This window comes from Rhinopithecus roxellana, chromosome 2, assembly GCF_007565055.1.
Source record: "Rhinopithecus roxellana isolate Shanxi Qingling chromosome 2, ASM756505v1, whole genome shotgun sequence".
Classification (NCBI taxonomy): domain Eukaryota; kingdom Metazoa; phylum Chordata; class Mammalia; order Primates; family Cercopithecidae; genus Rhinopithecus; species Rhinopithecus roxellana.
In genome coordinates this window covers 129,036,168-129,052,943 of record NC_044550.1, presented here as the reverse complement: position 1 = coordinate 129,052,943, position 16,776 = coordinate 129,036,168, and the positions used below count along the sequence as shown (strand labels likewise).

Here is a 16,776-nt window from a genome sequence, read left to right as displayed (position 1 = left end):
ACTGCCCTGTTGGATTTCAGACTTGCATGGGGCCTGTAGCCCCTTTGTTTTGGCCAATTTCTCCCACTTGGAATGACTATATTTACACAATGCCTGTACCCCCACTGTGTCTAGGAAACTAACTTGCTTTAGATTTTATAGGCTCATAGATGGAAGAGACTTGCCTTGTCTTAGATGAGACATCAGACTGTGGACTCTTGAGTTAATGCTGAAATGAGTTAAGACTTTGGGGGACTATTGGGAAGGCATGATTGGTTTTGAATTGTGAGGACATGAGATTTGGGAGGGGCCAAGGGCAGAATGATATGGTTTGGCTGTGTCTCCACCCAAATCTCATCTTGAATTGTAACTCATGGGGGCAGGTCTTTCCTGTGTTGTCCTCATGATAGTGAATAAGTTTCACAAGATCTGACGGTTTTAAAAATAGGAGTTTCCCCACACAAGCTCTCTCTTTTTTGGGTGCCACCATACACATGAGATGTGACTTGCTTCTCCTTGCCTTCCACCATGATTATGAGGCCTCCTCAGCTCTGTGGAACTGTTAAGTCCATTTAACCTCTTTTTCTTCCCAGTCTCAGGTACGATCTTAATTAGCAGCATGAAAGTGGACTAATACAGCTATCACAAGCATTTAGGGGCTTCATTTATACATTTTTCTAATCAAATAGCCATCATACTTCCAATATGGGCTGAACTCTTGAGATATCAACAGATGAAAGCAAAAAGTTTTTCAAATTCAACAAAGAACTCTAAATCTTCTCATCCAGACAAGCACTGAGTTGAGAGCCTAGCATTTGAGAGTAAGACATGGAAGGTATAATTTGGGTCTAAAAAAAATGCAAGTGTTTTAAATCAACTGCCTCTATCAAGAAAGCATTTCAGTAGAATCCCTGCAACACATGAAATTTGGTAGACCTGCATTCTTGATAAATTCCCTCCAAAATATACCCCCTGAAGTAGATGAATGATCCACTTGGAATTAGGGTATGCTGGTTCTGGACCCTACATACACTACAATGCCATTCTCTATAAATGTTTACTGAATGAACTGATGAATGAGTGAGTGATACAGCAAATTTATACTATCAAGGTAAGATTAAAGTTTTATGTTTTTCTTGTATAATTTTAATAGAAATGCCATGTTCTATGCAGTAAGTCTACACCATTCTCAGATGGCAAAATATCTGGACTTTTTTCTAACTTTGTGTTATTGGCTGTTCACCTACATGTCTTCCCTGCTCCATTATAAACTCTGACGATGTTATTCACTTTGCGTCCTTGACCCAATGCCTAGTCCAGTACAAGGCCCATAAGCAGATACTCAAAAACAAAAAGGGAAGGGAAATACTGAATGGAATTAGTTGGGAGTTGCTTTTTAAACTTCATATTTTTGATGCAGAATATGTCTGAATGTACAAAGGCAGGCTGGCACAAATTCCACTCCAGAAGCTAAGAAGGAACACCCATTCCCACTTCCCTCCTTTTGCAGCATAGGCCAATCATGGCCAGACAGACCCTTCTAGCAAGGGCTTTGATCTGGAGGAAATGACTCAAAGGTGCAGGGTGACTTAGAGTTTATTTGAGTCATCGGTGGCAGAATTGTGAATTTGCAGCACAGCAACTGGTCTCCAAAGACGGTGGTCACATGGCAGCTGCCTGAGCCTGTTCCCTCAGCAGGAAGCTAGCCTCATCTTGACCATTACCATCATGGCTAGCGTAGCCTGTCTCTCCAGATTTCTGTCAATTCATGAGCCACTCAAGTCAACTAAAGAGTAAACTTCAAGGCAACTAAAAAGTTCAAAAACTACTAGTACTCATTTCTTTAGAGGACTTATCACCACTTACCCATTTTTCCCATTAAATCAGTCAAATAATGGATATGGTTTTCCAACCACACCTCTATCTCAGATTTCCCTAGCCCTTCTGTGAAATAAAATAATCTAAAATAAAAAATATCTGTATGTCTATTTGCATTTTATATATCTAAAGATATCTAAAATATTATATTAAAGTTTCAATTTCCAACTATGTTGAGAAAATGGAGCAAATGGAGTACATATTTTTTTAAAAATCCAGTGTGCACACAATAGCCAAAGTTGGGAATAATCCAAATGTCTGAATGGATAAACAAAATGTATATCCATTTAATGGCATATTATTCAGTCACAAGCAGGAAGGAAGTACTGGTACATGCTACAAGAAAGATGATTGAAAATGTGCTAAGTGAAAGAAACCAGATGAAAAGGCTACATGTTGTATATTTCCATTTATATTGAAATATCCAGAATAGGCCAATTTATAGAGGCAGAAATCAGATTAGTGGTCACCTGGGCCTGTGGGTATGACAAAATGGAAAGTAACTGCCTAGTGAGTACATAGTTTCCTTTTGGGATAATAAAAGTGTTCTAAAACAAATAGTGGTGATGGTTGCACAACATTGTGAATAAAATAAATGCCACTGAATTACACATTTTAAAGTGGTTAAATGGTGAATTTTATGTGTGTGCATTTTAACACAATAAAAACCCTAACATGCAAATATTTAGAAGAAACATAAAGAAGCATATTTAAAAACAGAAACCTATCTATTTACAGTAGAACAGCTATGTTCAGGGTGGCTTGTCAAAAGAACTTTCTGATTGTAAAATCTTTGCAGTTCCAACCTTATACTTTGCAGATAAAACCTTATACATATGAAGAAAGGTGCTTCATAACCATATGCAAAAGATTTTTCATTTATCTCTGAACACAATCATATCCTATTTCATTTAGACACAATAATGAAGTTGTAAAAATGAAGTCTAATTTAATAGATCTTGGCAAATACAATTTTCCACTCTCATAAAGTTTAAGGTTCCTTTATTATAAATGAGCATCGGTTATTCAATTCCTAAAGATGTGGGTCTTTTCAGGGGAGAAGTGGACTCAAGATGTTGGGAGCTACATATTAGTAATTCTTTGAACTAGGATAACAAAAATGTGCTGCTAGTTGCTATCCCATAACTGAATGACTCATTATTGTAAAACCGTTTCAATTTTGTTCAGTGGATCTTAGGAAATGGCATTTACTCAATTTTTTATTTAGTCTAGAATTTTAGAACTCCTTTGTCTTCAATTTCTCTAAGTTCTACATTTTCCCCAAATCTCAAATATATTGATGGTAAAAGAAATACTTACATATTCTAAGACCCCGAAAATTATTGCTTTCCATCCCCAATGGAACTGAAAAAGAAAACCCTCACAAAATAGCAAGTATCTAACTTTCAAAGGATCCATTTCAGTATATCTGTATCAAAGCCAGAGTGAATCTTTTCGTTCTACTGAGAAGCGAATATACTGAACTATTTCTTGATTTACATTTACTGCCTTACTTAGAGTAAACAGAAATACCAGCAACTTCAATTTCTTTAAAAATGTGTTGCTTAAAAAGAAATTTTCAATAACCTCTTGGGGGAAAATTACAAGATTTTTTCATCGAGATTCCTCAAAGGAAATGATCATAATGCTTTTATAAATAATGAAAGCATTTTGTTTCAGAAGTACTTAAAATACAATTACTTCATTTACTTTTAGAGACTCCACCAAAGTACATTTCCAACGCACACTCCTCAGGGCAGGTGCCTGTAATTAAATGCGGTCCTCTCACCTGATTCATTTCCCAGGTTTTGAAGTACTCTTTGTTTGAGAGCACTAACTCTCTATGCATCCATAAGGAAGATATTACTGCCAAGTTCCATGAAGCTTTCTGAGAAATTCATCAGTGCTACAAACTACTGACCTTACCCTAAACCCATCTGCTTGCAGGCCAACTGACTGAACATCTCCCGCCAGCCATCTGCACACACATGGTGTTCTGTGGCAGCTCTGTGAACCATCAGAAAGGAAGAGGAGTTCACATTTATAGACAGGGTCACTAGGGAAAGAAAAGAGAGGGGAAACCCTAATTAAAAACATTTCTTCCCATGAAAGCATATAACTTTATTTACATGCCTCTGCTTCATTGGCATACATTCATTTTTATTTATTTTCATTAACCATTTGGTGTGTACCTACCCTGTGCAAATCATTGCCTTCAGTGTGTTAGAGGGCTAAAAAAAAATGAATCAGAAATGTTCTCTACCCTCAAAGAACCATAGACTCTAATGAAAGAGACAGGCAGTTCTTAACTTTTCTTGATGAGTCAGAAGAGAGCCAGAGCCAGGACTCATCCCATGAGTTAACCAGGATTTGCATAATTACAAGAAGTGAGTTGTAAATCCATTTCTATCATTTCCTTCAAGAAAGCATATAAGAATGCAAGTGCGTGAGAGGGATGCAAATTTAGGATTAATGTGGTATATGTGTTAATTCCTATTATATAAAGGAGCATCCTCTGTACTTAACCAGCCTCAGAGCACTTATGAAATGCTGCACAATTGATCACAGCACACATGAGAATCGTGATTTGGCTGGTTGATGCAAAGGACTGAGAAAGAGCTGAGCGAATGGAAAGAGTGATGAGTGTTGGATGAGGAAATTAATCAAACTCAAGATCACAAACTGCAACACTGGAGGTGCTGGTAGGAGATGTCTTTAATTCCTGTCTGTGTAAGGAGCTAGATAGTTAGAAGTCTTGGACCTAGAGAGTGTAGGGAAGGCAGAGGAGCCACTTGACTATTCTATTCTAGTAGGTATAGATGACAAAAGAATGGCAGACTATCATTAAATTTATTGAAGTTGGGTTTTAATGAATAATTTTTAAATCCTATTCCAGCAATTATATGATTACAACATTTTGAACCCAAATGTTTTTCCCCATAATATAAATATTTCAAATAGTGAAGTAGCTTGGTGGGGAAATTTTCTGTGAGTTGGAAATAACACACATAGATTACCACTATCAGCTTTTTTTAACAGTAAAACAAAATAGATGAACTTGGCCAGTAAAATCCAGGAAGTAATTTAGGATTCATTTAGCTTCAGTGGCTGACAGGCCTGAGAGAGTACAACAGATGGCAGAAACAAGTAGCTCACCACAGTCCCATTCATCTGAACTGTCTGAGCAGTCGGCTTCACCGTCACACCACAGGTTACGTGACACACATGCATGGTTTGCACATTCCAGCTCATCATCTTGGCAAAATGCTGGCATGGGGAACAAAAAGTGAGAAGGAAAACATTTTAGAAATAAATGTGATTATCAACAACATGCACATCTTCATGTGCCAGTAGAAGCATGGAAAGAAGAAAGTATGTGATCTTCATGTGCCAGTAGAAGCATGGAAAGAAGAAAGTATGTGATGGCTGAGACTTCCAAGCAGACATGAAAATAGTATAAACAGAATTTGTAAAATATTATTTAATAGACATCAATACATACAAAGAGCATTTAAACAGAATTACTACGTTCAAGTGACTCAATGTTCTGGTTCTAACAATCAGACTGAATAAACGGTACTCACAGCAGCAGAAATACCCAAGATCAGAGAACGGGGTTAAAATCTGCATGAGCAGAGCATGAGGGATAAACAGACAGAAGCCACCTTAGAAAGAAAACAATCTCTGTCCACAGAGATGCATAATGGGTTTTTTTTTTTCATCGCTATTATTAAATGACTCTGTGAATCATACATAGTTCTCTTTTGAGTTTTAAAAATTATAGTAAATCTCCTTGATTGCCTACTTAACAACCATTTCCTTTCTTCCTCCTTTTTTTAAGGGAGCCCAATTTGGTTCAGACCCCCACACCTGCCATCCCCAGTTCCAAAGGAAGATCCTGATTAATTTAAGCTGGGCATGGCATTTTTCTGTCTACAGTTTGTTTGTTTGTTTGTTTGTTTTCTGAATACAATTAGTAGTCCAGGAGTAAACATATGCTCTGATATCATAGGCCTTGGCCTATGGTTGTGTGACTGTGCTTCACAGGACAGCTCCTTCCCAAAATCTGCTGCTGTGCCATGTGCCCTAGTTGGGGACAGGAACAACCTGGAGAAAACAGCATCTTTTTTTTTATTGGTTCTCCCTGAATGGTGCTTCTTTTTGCAGTTCAACTGTTTGTAGGAAGTGTCTTTTCTAACTACACAAAGGCTCCTGATGGCTAGCTGTGACTCTGCCCAAAGTGACCTGAGCAAATCCCTTAATGATATCTTGGAGATATGAACACGGTCCTTTCTCCTTCCGGCTGGACATGATGAAAGAAGCATGGTGCCCCAGGTGCCCATGGTAACGTCATCTTTTCACCATTGTGGGAGCCAGCCTGAGTTGAAACTGAACTGAAATCACAGACAAGGTACTAAACTGCCACATACAGCCTCAAGAGTCCATCCTACACTTGACTCTTTCTATGATAATATAAAACATGTGATTGATATATATATATATATATATATATATGATAATAAAAGATAAATGTCTTCATTGTTTGTCATTTCAATTCGGGCTTTTCTGTTTGTTTCTGTTTCATTTATCTATCTGTAGGTAAAACATCTTAAGAGACATAATTATTTTCCGGTTCTAAAAGCAATGGTCATTCATTTAGAAAATGTAGAAAAGAGAGAAAAGCACAAAAATTTAATAATTACACCACCCAAAGACTATAACTGTAAACTTTTAATTATGACTTTCTGATCTTTTTCTATGTGTGGATATATGAACTTTCAAAACTCAGGACAATAGTGCACATAATACTGAATATTTTGTTTTACTCAACTAATGATATAAAATGAATCCAAGAGAAATTTTTCTTCTCTAATCTAATTTTAATATTTGCATATTATTTTTTTGTATGGTTGTAGTTTATGTTCCCTATTTTCGGATATTTGGAGGTATTTTAATTTTCCCATACTATAAATAATGCCAGAAGAATATTATAGTGTGTATATTTTACACATATTTAGTTGGCTTCTTAGAATACATCTTTACAAGTGGAGTTTGATCAAAAGATGTGAAAATACTAAAAGATTTGTATGGATACTTACACATTTTTAGCTTGTATTCAAAATGAGACTTAACTGGTGTTTAAAATAAAAATGCTGTGTTGACAAATTCGCATAAGCACTTACAGCAGTTTTTTTCATCCATATAATCAGGGCAGTCTGGGAACCCATCGCAGATGACTGTGTGCTTCAAACATTGTTTATTGGATGGACATTCCCAAAGATCTCTCTCTTTACAACCTAGAGACAGAAGAAACGGTTATTTGCAATAGACATGGAGTTGAAAAAATGATAAATTCAGTCAATGTAGAAAAACTACACTGTAAAGGCATGATGTCGGCCTGGCGCAGTGGCTCATCCCTGTAATCCCAGCACTTTGGGAGGCCGAGGCGGGAGGATCACAAGGTCAGAAGATCGAGACCATCCTGGCTAACACAGTGAAACCCCGTCTCTACTAAAAATACGAAAAAATTAGCCAGGCTTGGTGGCATGTGCCTGTACTTGGGAGGCTGAGGCAGGAGAATTGCTTGAACCTGGGAGGCGGAGGTTGCAGTGAGCCAAGATCATGCCACTGCACTACAGTCTGGGCAGAGCGAGACTTTGTCTCAAAAAAAAAAAAGCATAATGTCTTTTTTCTTAAAAAGTTTTGACCCCTGAATACCATGAATAATATAATTCTAAAAGTAGAAATACCCAATCATATTCATATTATAATATAAATTGTACAGCTCTCCTAACAAGATCAAAAGTGACATATGGGACCAGGCACAGTGACTCACGCCTGTAATCCCAGCACTTCGGGAGGCTGATGTGGGCGGATCACTTGAGCTCAGGAGTTAGAGACCAGCATGGCCAAGATGGTGGAACCCCATCTCCACTAAAAAATACAAAAATTAGCCAGGCGTGGCGGTGTGTGCCTGTAATCCCAGCTACTCGGGAGGCTAAGGCAGGAGAATCATTTGAACTCGGGAGGTGGAGGTTGCAGTAAGCCGAGATTGCACTACTGCTCTCCAGCCTGGGTGACAGAGCAAGACTCTGTCTCAACAAAAAGAAAAAAAAAGTGACATAGGGGACATGGAGAAAAAATTTAAAATCATACATTAACATTCATCTTTAGCTGTTCCTTTTTCTTTCTGAGTGAAATTGTTGTCAATGCATAAGACTTATCTATGAAATAATATTATGCTTTTAAGCAAATATGCCAAAGTCTAGTGATCTAAATGCATGTCACCTTAAAATGTAATTTCATTCTACAAATCAGGAGGCCATCTGTTTTTTTAGCAAAAGAGGCTCCTTCTATGCCAAACAAAACTAGTTTAAGAGCCAGGTACAAGAGCTATTACTTTATGGTAGTCAGAGATCTAAAGTTGGAAACTTCATCAATTAGTATGAGAAATGAATATAATTTGCACATTAATGTAATAACGAACTGTAATTTGCCTATGAAATAGCAAGCACTTGTGATGTATTTAATTAATACCATTGATGATTCATGTGCAGTGCATTTCATATGCCTGCTAAAGTCTGACAAGAGTCTAATATGTTTTGTCATTCCGGTCAGATCCTTGGCCCAGGCCAGGCCGTGAAGTACATGAAGGAAGAGAAAACGTGGCAAAAAAATTTGAGTACCCTCCACGCCCTTGGCTAGAACAATGGCTAGCATGTGGCAGGCCCTCAATATGTGTGTGTTTTAAGTAGAACTTCATTTTATGTAAGGAAAAAAATGTCTCTGGCTCCCAGGAAAATATAATTTGTTTTAAGGTCAGTGAAATGCAAAGCAGTGATCAAATAAGAAGTTTCTTCAAGAATGTTATTGTTCATCTGACCTACTACAAATGAGTCAGATATATTTTGTAGATGATTGACTCAGGTTTCTTGGAATCCATTATAAGAAAAAAATTGGTTTTCAAAATTTTCACTAAAAACAATTATAAAAATAAGTGACCCAAAATGCTTACTATAAGCTAAAATTAGATTTAGTGTGTTTCATCATCCGAAGATACAGGAAATAAATAATGAGAGTCTTTCACTGGCTGATAATCTCGAGTGGTCTTAGGCCCAGGGACATCCATTCCAAGAATTCACAGGGACATTATCTAGAGTTTTCAGCTAGTTGAGGATCCAGACAGCATCTGAAAAGTTCTGACAATAAGCGTCTCCTGAGTTTTGAGAAAGAGCCTGAAATCTGTCCTCTGTGACCCAGCTCCTGCCAAATGCTACAGTCTGCTCATTCTGCCAGAGAGCAAAAGACATCAAAAAAGAGGACTCAACACTCCATGCATGGTGCTGACCCTTCTCCAGAGCTGCTCGTTTGCTCACAAAACACACCACTTGCTAATAGAGAATGAAGTAAAATAGCATGAGTTTTTCTGACGATTCCCAAGGCACATTCTTAAGACTACAATGAAGAACTTTGACATTTGGAATGAGATGATGAAATACCATAGAAATAGATCATCTGGGACAGAAGGCCCCCTACAGTGTATCCTCACAAATAATAATAATAATCATGATAATGAGATAACATGTATTATCCACTATGTATCCACATTCTAGGTATTAGCTTTAATTCTTAAAAAACCCTATAATGTCAGTATTATGCTCACCATTTTATAAGTGAGGAAACTAACATTTAGAGAAATTGTATCCCTCCACATCACAGCTCCACGGAGAAAGATCTGGATGGGATCCAGGTACAAGCCATTAATTGCAGTTCTTTGTAAGATGCGAACATGAAGTATGCATAAGGGGTAGGAGCAGTGGAAGCACAGCTTTAGAGTCAGACAAATGGATTTGAATCCTAGTTCCAAATCTCACTAGCTGTGTGAGCTTGGGTAGTTACTTAACTTCTCCAAACCTTGGTTTCCATAACATCTAAAATACAAATAATAATGCCTGTTTCATAGGGTTGCTATAAACATTAAAGGAGTACTCCACAAGCATTCATTTTTTTACCTCTCCATGTCTTCTCTTTTCTCATAAAAGTTTGCATAACATAATACCTCCTTTGTGGAGTTACAGTGAGCACAAAAGAAGTAGGATAAAAAGAGGGAGACATTAGCACGTGGGAGATAGTATTATTTTGAGAAGAAACCACTTTCTTTGTAAAGTGACATTTTGGTGCAAATATGTTTTAAATTTATATTCTAAGAGGAAAACGATATGATTCCATCAAAAATTAAAAACAGGCATGGATGGGATGGGCCATTTAATGCAGCTGTAGGTTATGAAACCAAATAATTGTTGATGTCAGAATAATAACCTCCCCAGCACAGAGACAATAGCAACAATCAATAATTGAGGATACAGTGTTTCAAAAAAGTGATCAACTCATCTCAGTTTGCCAGGGATTTAACTGATTTGAGCATGACATGTCCCTTGTTCCAAAAGATCCCCATCAGTCCCAGGCAAATCAGGTTGACTGGTCACACTAAGTGTGCTAAGCATTCATCTGGGTTTTTTTGCTTACTCTGTCTCTCATTTTCACAAAAACTCCGTGAAACAGGCTGCCCTGACAGAGGCAGTCTCCTCCCCCAACTCTGCCCCCAAATGGAATACCTTGTTTCTCTATAAAAACAGTTGTCATTACAAATAAAGTCAGCAAATCGACTTAAAGCAGATGCTTTTTGTTCTATAAGAATATCTTAGCTATGCAACTATAGAGTAAGTAGGTCCACTCATCCTCTTGAGTTGAGCTGCATGAAATTTTTAAATTCTCACCCTTCGGAGTGGAGCCACTCACAAGGAGGAAGGAGACAAGGTAATACTGCATTGGCAAAGGCTGGAACTGTCTGGATCGAGCCATCCTGGACCAGCGTAGGCCCCAGGAAGCGGCTGTGGACGTGACCTTGGAGCAGATCATAGGAGCTGTAACAGCCAGAGTACAGGCCTAACAGGTGTGAAGAGCCTTCTACAGCATGCAGGATCCTCGACAACAGTGCCCCTTCCCTCAAAGCATGGCTGCAAAGGGCTCTGCCTCTGCACCTGCTATAGCTGCTGGAACAGAGGACCTGCCTCCCACTGTGGTCCAGGCCTGACTATCAGGCAGCAATACCAGCACAGGCCATCCAGTCACCATCCAGCTAGAAAGTCGCAGCAGCCTACCCAATTCCTGAGTCACTTCCTGCTTTTAGCAGTGCCATTTTTATGGCATGCTCTTCACATATGGGTGGCCCAGTCTCCTGTGAAAGAGGCAGGATGAAGGAATGGATGGGACTTTAAATCGCATGGCTGTAATCCTAAAAAGAGAGAATCCAATTCAAAACCAACACCATCTCCAGGAAAAGACACTATCCATCTACCTGAGTTTACTATGTGAGCCAGGGACCTCGCCCAGCCCATGCTTTAGCCTGACAGGCCAGCCCACTCTCTTTTGCCATAAACAGCTGTCAGAAACAAGGCTATGCTAGACAGGACTCCTTCCCTCAAGGGAGATTGCTGGGGCAGCCTTTGAAAGGAATTGCCTCCTGATTTCCCACTGCCACAGCAGGTGAGTTCCCAGTTATTGTCTTCTGAGATTGAACAGGGCATGTTATAAGCATTCCAAGCTGTGGGAGATAATGTGAGTGTTCTCTGCATCTTACCCAGAGAAGTAAAGTGACTGGCCAAATGTCACACAGCCTCTAAGGCTAAGTCAGGATGTAAATTCAAGTCTAAGTCTATGCAGGACACTCTGCCATTCCAGTCTGCCTTCCCAAGACACCATAGAAGACAATGAAACAGTTAACCAAGTATCTAAAGGGAAGGAGAAAATTTGTCCCTTAACATGGAAAATTAAACCCTACTGAGTGATGAGAAATCAATCCTGAAAATTCATCCTGAAAGCACATTTGTGTATATGCCAAAGCTATGGACATAATGACTCTTACTCTTCTGCCAGCTACAGAGCAAAGAGTGGTCTCCTCCCCAAACAAAGAGACACAAAAGCATAGAGGCTGATGGTATTTGGGGTGCTAAGAAAGCCAGTTAAGCCCTTCTATGAGACAACTCATAGAAATGCTATCCAAGAATCCAAAAAGAAAACATGCCTTTTGGAAACCCTTTGAAATCAAGCTGTAAAACCCATAAATATCAGAGTCAGATCTTCTAATACAACCTAAGGGGATTCTGACTCGGAGAAATGGCTCAGGTTATATTTAAAGGTTTTATTTTATTTAAGATCAAGAGAAGACCAAAGATAGGTGAAGAACTGATTTTTCACTCATCTGACGATAAACAGAAAGTCACTTAATGACACTCAGACATTTGTATTGCTGTCAATCTTTTCTCCATATGATGTATACTTTTTTACTTAGAATAGTGATCAATTAGGAATTTTGATTCTGTGTTCGTGTAATAAAGGATTTTATCTTGACAGTAGATATAAAGCACCTGTTATAGCTATATTTTCATTTAATTGCTCCATTGGGAGTTGCTGCTTGCTTGCATCACAGCCCAGGTACCACCTGCTCTTGTAGCTGACCCAAATCATGGAGGTAAAGTCTAGCGAAAGATAACCTCAGCTTCACACACTCAAAGCTATAGAGTCATATAAAAACTGAAAAATATAATCTTTTTGTTGTTTTCCTTAGTTTTCCTTTCTTTGATGTCATTCTTGATCATTTACTTGCCCATGTCTTTCCCTCATGCTCCACTGCATGGCTATCGATGCTTGGAAAATGTTACGTTGAAAATAAACTCATTTATCAAGTTGCTAGTTTTGCAGGCAGCTCCATCTATATCGTGTATGCTCAATTACTGACATACCATCAATCCTTAAGACAATGCAGTACTTCTGTACTGACACAGTGCAGATTCTGCTCAGCATTCCCCTGTCTCTTAGACTTCCTTCCCATATTGGATTTGCATAATTCATCCCAACACTTGTTGAAAACTTTTCTAGTACTGACATTTTCAACTCTTGTTTACATCGGCAATTACACAATCAAAGCAACCTCAACAGTGAAAATCTACCACAAGAACTGGAGATATTTAAAAACAATATTACTAATGGCTAAATTCTAATGCATATATTTTAAAAGTGTATTTATAAGCTAAGTGCTTTGGCTACCATGTTTCTCCATTACAAAAGCGCCAAAGAAACAAGAAGTAAATTTAATTTCTCATACAATATTTATTTTATAACTGAGTGAAATAAGTATTGTTTTGAGGGGAAACTCAATAACCTTGTTAGAAATTCTGAGGGAGCTGCAGATCCATGACAATAAATAGTTAATTGTCCAATTATTGAGTAAAGCTCAAACACTTAAGACCACAAGGGACAAAATAAGTCAGAAAGGCAAGAAGCTTGGGGTGAAACCCAGCTTCGCTGGAGCTGGGGCTTGCATTACCGGATGGTGTGCCTATGCACATATGAAAACAGAAAGACAAACAGCAAGGAGGTAAACGGAAACAGATGACTTCCTATTAGTCCTCTGTTGAGCCTTCATCAACCTGACTTCCTTATTTGATTTGAAGTGGTGTGTCCTCCCAAATCACTGAACAAGTCCATTCAAATGCATGCATGAGTCCCAAAGGGGAACGAAGTATGTAAAGTTTTCTATTGTTAATCACTTTGGAAAACTTCTCATAAATTAATACTGCTGGAGCAATTAATTTAACTCCAAAGGTATTATTTCTTACCCACTTTTAACTTTCCTTAGCTAGAGCTCTAAATAGTGCTGTCAATTATTTTTAGTTTTTGATAGGGATTAGACAATAAATTCTATTATTTTGGTGTGCCTTTAATTGTGTGATTAAAATACTGGTGAAAACCAATTACTTAACTAGAAACCTGATATTTTAGGGTCATTTAAACCCTATACCAATACTATAGTACTTTCAATTTGTTTTTTGCAGAATATGTTCTAGAACTCAGAACTTTTTGTTTTGGTAAGGCTGTTTTGTTTTGTTTTTAACTAAGCTTTTGTATTTCTCAAATATTTAGTCCCCTACAACAAATTTAGGTCTAGCCACCCCAACAAAGTATCATGCAACCTCTTTGAACCATCTAAGATACTCTATTTTAAATTGCATCTCAAATACCATGACCCATCAAAGTCATAGTTAAGTGAACAAATCTAATACATTCTCAATAAATCACTTATATAAGGGATATTCAATGAGTTTTAATTTATTTCTTTACAAAAAAAAAAAAAAAACACAAACAAGCAAACAACAGTAGCTGTTAAAAACACTGTACATTCCTCCATAATAAAATTACCCCAGTCATTGTACCATCATTCTGACAGCTGGGGTTTTCCAGAAGATGCACTTGTCCATATTTATAGGAGCTGAGAGGATTTCAGTTAATTGCTTGTGACATTTTGTCTAGACCAGAAGGGCAATGCTTACCATAGAAAATTCACTTAATGAAGCAAGGCAATATTTCATACTTCAAAGGCCAAAAGAATGAAATGATTTCAAAAGATGTACTACCTTATGTGTTTTTCATGAAACAGTGTCAATTCTTCTTAAACAGGAAAGGCTAAATAACCAAACCATTCTGTGAATAGATCTGCAATCATTTTGCTTTCCTCAAAAACACTGTTTATTAAAGGCCATTGTCTGACTTCTATTCCCTAATACACTGAGGTTATAAGTACAAAGATTTTCAGGGAAATATAATGACAATTAAGTCCACTCAAATTACCATTGGGATTTACAGCTTTTCCACTGGCAATTTTGGAAATCAATGGCAGAAATGTCAAGAAGAGTTTTATCCTTTGCCAGCAGAGAACAAATAAGAGAGGACATGAAAATGAATCCCAATTAAACTGGGAATGATGGAGTCTGAACTCTGAATGTTGGAGTATGAACTTTGCCTTTGTGCATCTAGATGTCTGCTTAGCAACATGGGAAGTGTACGCAAAGACACTATTATTCTGACTTTAAAACTGATAACAACTGCTTTATAATTTAATAATAAAAATAATTCCTTACATTTGTGAGGTGCTTCTCCTTTTAATAAGTGTTTGCAAATATAGTAGTGCCCCTCCACCCTTATCTGCAGTTTCAGTTTCCACAGTTTCAGTTGTCCCTGGTTAAGCATGGTCCAAAAAGGTTGGCATAGTCCAATAAGATATTTTTTGAGAGAGAGAGAGAAACCACATTCCCATTACTTTTACTTTAGTATATTATTATAATTGATCCATTTTATTATTGTTGTTGTTAATCTCTCATTGTGCCTAATTTATAAATTAAACTCTATCATAGGGACATATGTGTAGGAAAAAGCATAGTGCTGCATATATGGGGTTCCATACAATCTATGGTTTCAGGCATCCACTGGGTGTCTTGGAATGTATTCCCACAAATAAGGGGGAGGAGTACTGTATGTATCAGGACTATACAGAAGCGTAATTTAGAGGAAATCAAGAGTTAGGAAAAAGACTTAGAATATATGCCATACTGTTCAATAATTTAAGAAATAAAGGCGTTAGCATTCAATCCTAGTCCTATTATCAGTGAATAGTTTACATTTTTAACACAGTTTCTTATTCTATTCTAGTTAATACTGTACATTCAAGAAAAGTACCATTGCAAATACATACCACAGTTTTCCTCATCACTGTCATCATCACAGTCAGCCTGGCCATCACATCTTCTGGAAGCCAGAACACACCGTCCTGAGCGGCACTTGAAATGACTAGGTGAGCATTCTATTAAAAACAATATTACTGTTAAAGGGCTGAAAACCCAGAAACATCAGCTAATTTATGTATTTACATGTAGGATGTTGTCAAGGAGCTTTTACTAAAGATAAGAGTGGTCTCTTGCAAAGCAAAATAGCCATTTCGCTTTGGCATTCTTCTGCCTACCAATCAGCATCTTTCTCCTTCATTCTTGGCCTCATCTCTCTAGATACGCAGTTTAACGTCTATGTATTCCAATGATTAATTCTCTTTCCAAATGGGACAATCCAACAATTGCCAGAGCCTGATATGCCTTGTGGAGTCAGTGCTCCTAACTACCTAGCAGCTCTCAATGTGTCAAAATCATTTCCACGCCCCCATCTTTCCACCTGGCCCACAATTCCATTTCTGTACTTAACGACCCTATGTTGCCATGGTCCCCAAATGTTTTTTACTTGAAGGAACCAAGGTTTAAAGTTTACCTTTGCCTTCAGAATCCCTAGTATAAAAGCAGCCATACATAATGGGCTCTGTGAGTAAAGTACACTTTAAGAAACACCTGGAGTACTAATTAAACTCATCTCTGAGTTCATTATTTTTAATTTTAAAATGATTTTTTGAGGGAAAGATGGAGCAAGATCACCAAATAGAAGCCTCCACTAAGTGTCCTTTATGCAGGAACACCAACCTGAACAACATCCATACAAAAAAGCACCTTCATAAGAACTAAAATTCATATAAGCAATCATAGTACCTGGTTTTAAATTCAGATAACTGAAAAAGGCACTGAAAAGGGTAGGAAAGACAATTTTGAATCACCAACACTACCCTTCCCCCATTCCCCAGCAAGAGCTGCGTAGCACAGAGAATCTGTGCACTTGTGGAGCGATTGTGGGACTTTGCATTGGAACTCAGTGATGTCCTGTCACAGCAGAAAGCAATACCAGGCAGAGCTCAGCCAGTGTCCATGCATGGAGGGAGCATTTAGACCAACCTCAGCCAAAGGGGAATCACCCATCCCAGTGGTCAGAACTTAAGTTCTGGCAAGCCTTACCACCACAGGCTAAAGTGTTTGGGGGTCCTTAATAAATCTGAAAGGCAGTCTAGCCCACAAGGACTGCAGTTCTTGGGCAAGTCCTGATGCTGTGCTGGGCTTGGAGACAGTGGACTTAGGGGCATGCAACCTAGTGCATGCCACAGAGTGGCCAAGATAGTGCTTGTGCCACCCCTTTCCCAACCCCAGGCAGGCA

The 16,776-nt window shown here is 38.1% G+C and overlaps 1 protein-coding gene across 4 annotated transcripts in view; it reads right to left on the bottom strand.

Annotated features, from left to right (window-relative positions):
* CORIN (corin, serine peptidase) overlaps positions 1-16,776 on the bottom strand; it is a 272,512-nt gene that overhangs the window by 42,949 nt on the left and 212,787 nt on the right. For all 4 annotated transcript variants that reach the window (XM_030919664.1, XM_030919673.1, XM_030919678.1 and 1 more), the window contains 4 exons: positions 15,446-15,553; positions 7,041-7,154; positions 5,014-5,124; positions 3,784-3,913 (listed from right to left, as the gene is read on the bottom strand). In XM_030919664.1, coding sequence (XP_030775524.1) covers positions 3,784-3,913; positions 5,014-5,124; positions 7,041-7,154; positions 15,446-15,553 — 463 coding nt within the window. The remainder of the gene's footprint in view (positions 1-3,783; positions 3,914-5,013; positions 5,125-7,040; positions 7,155-15,445; positions 15,554-16,776) is intronic.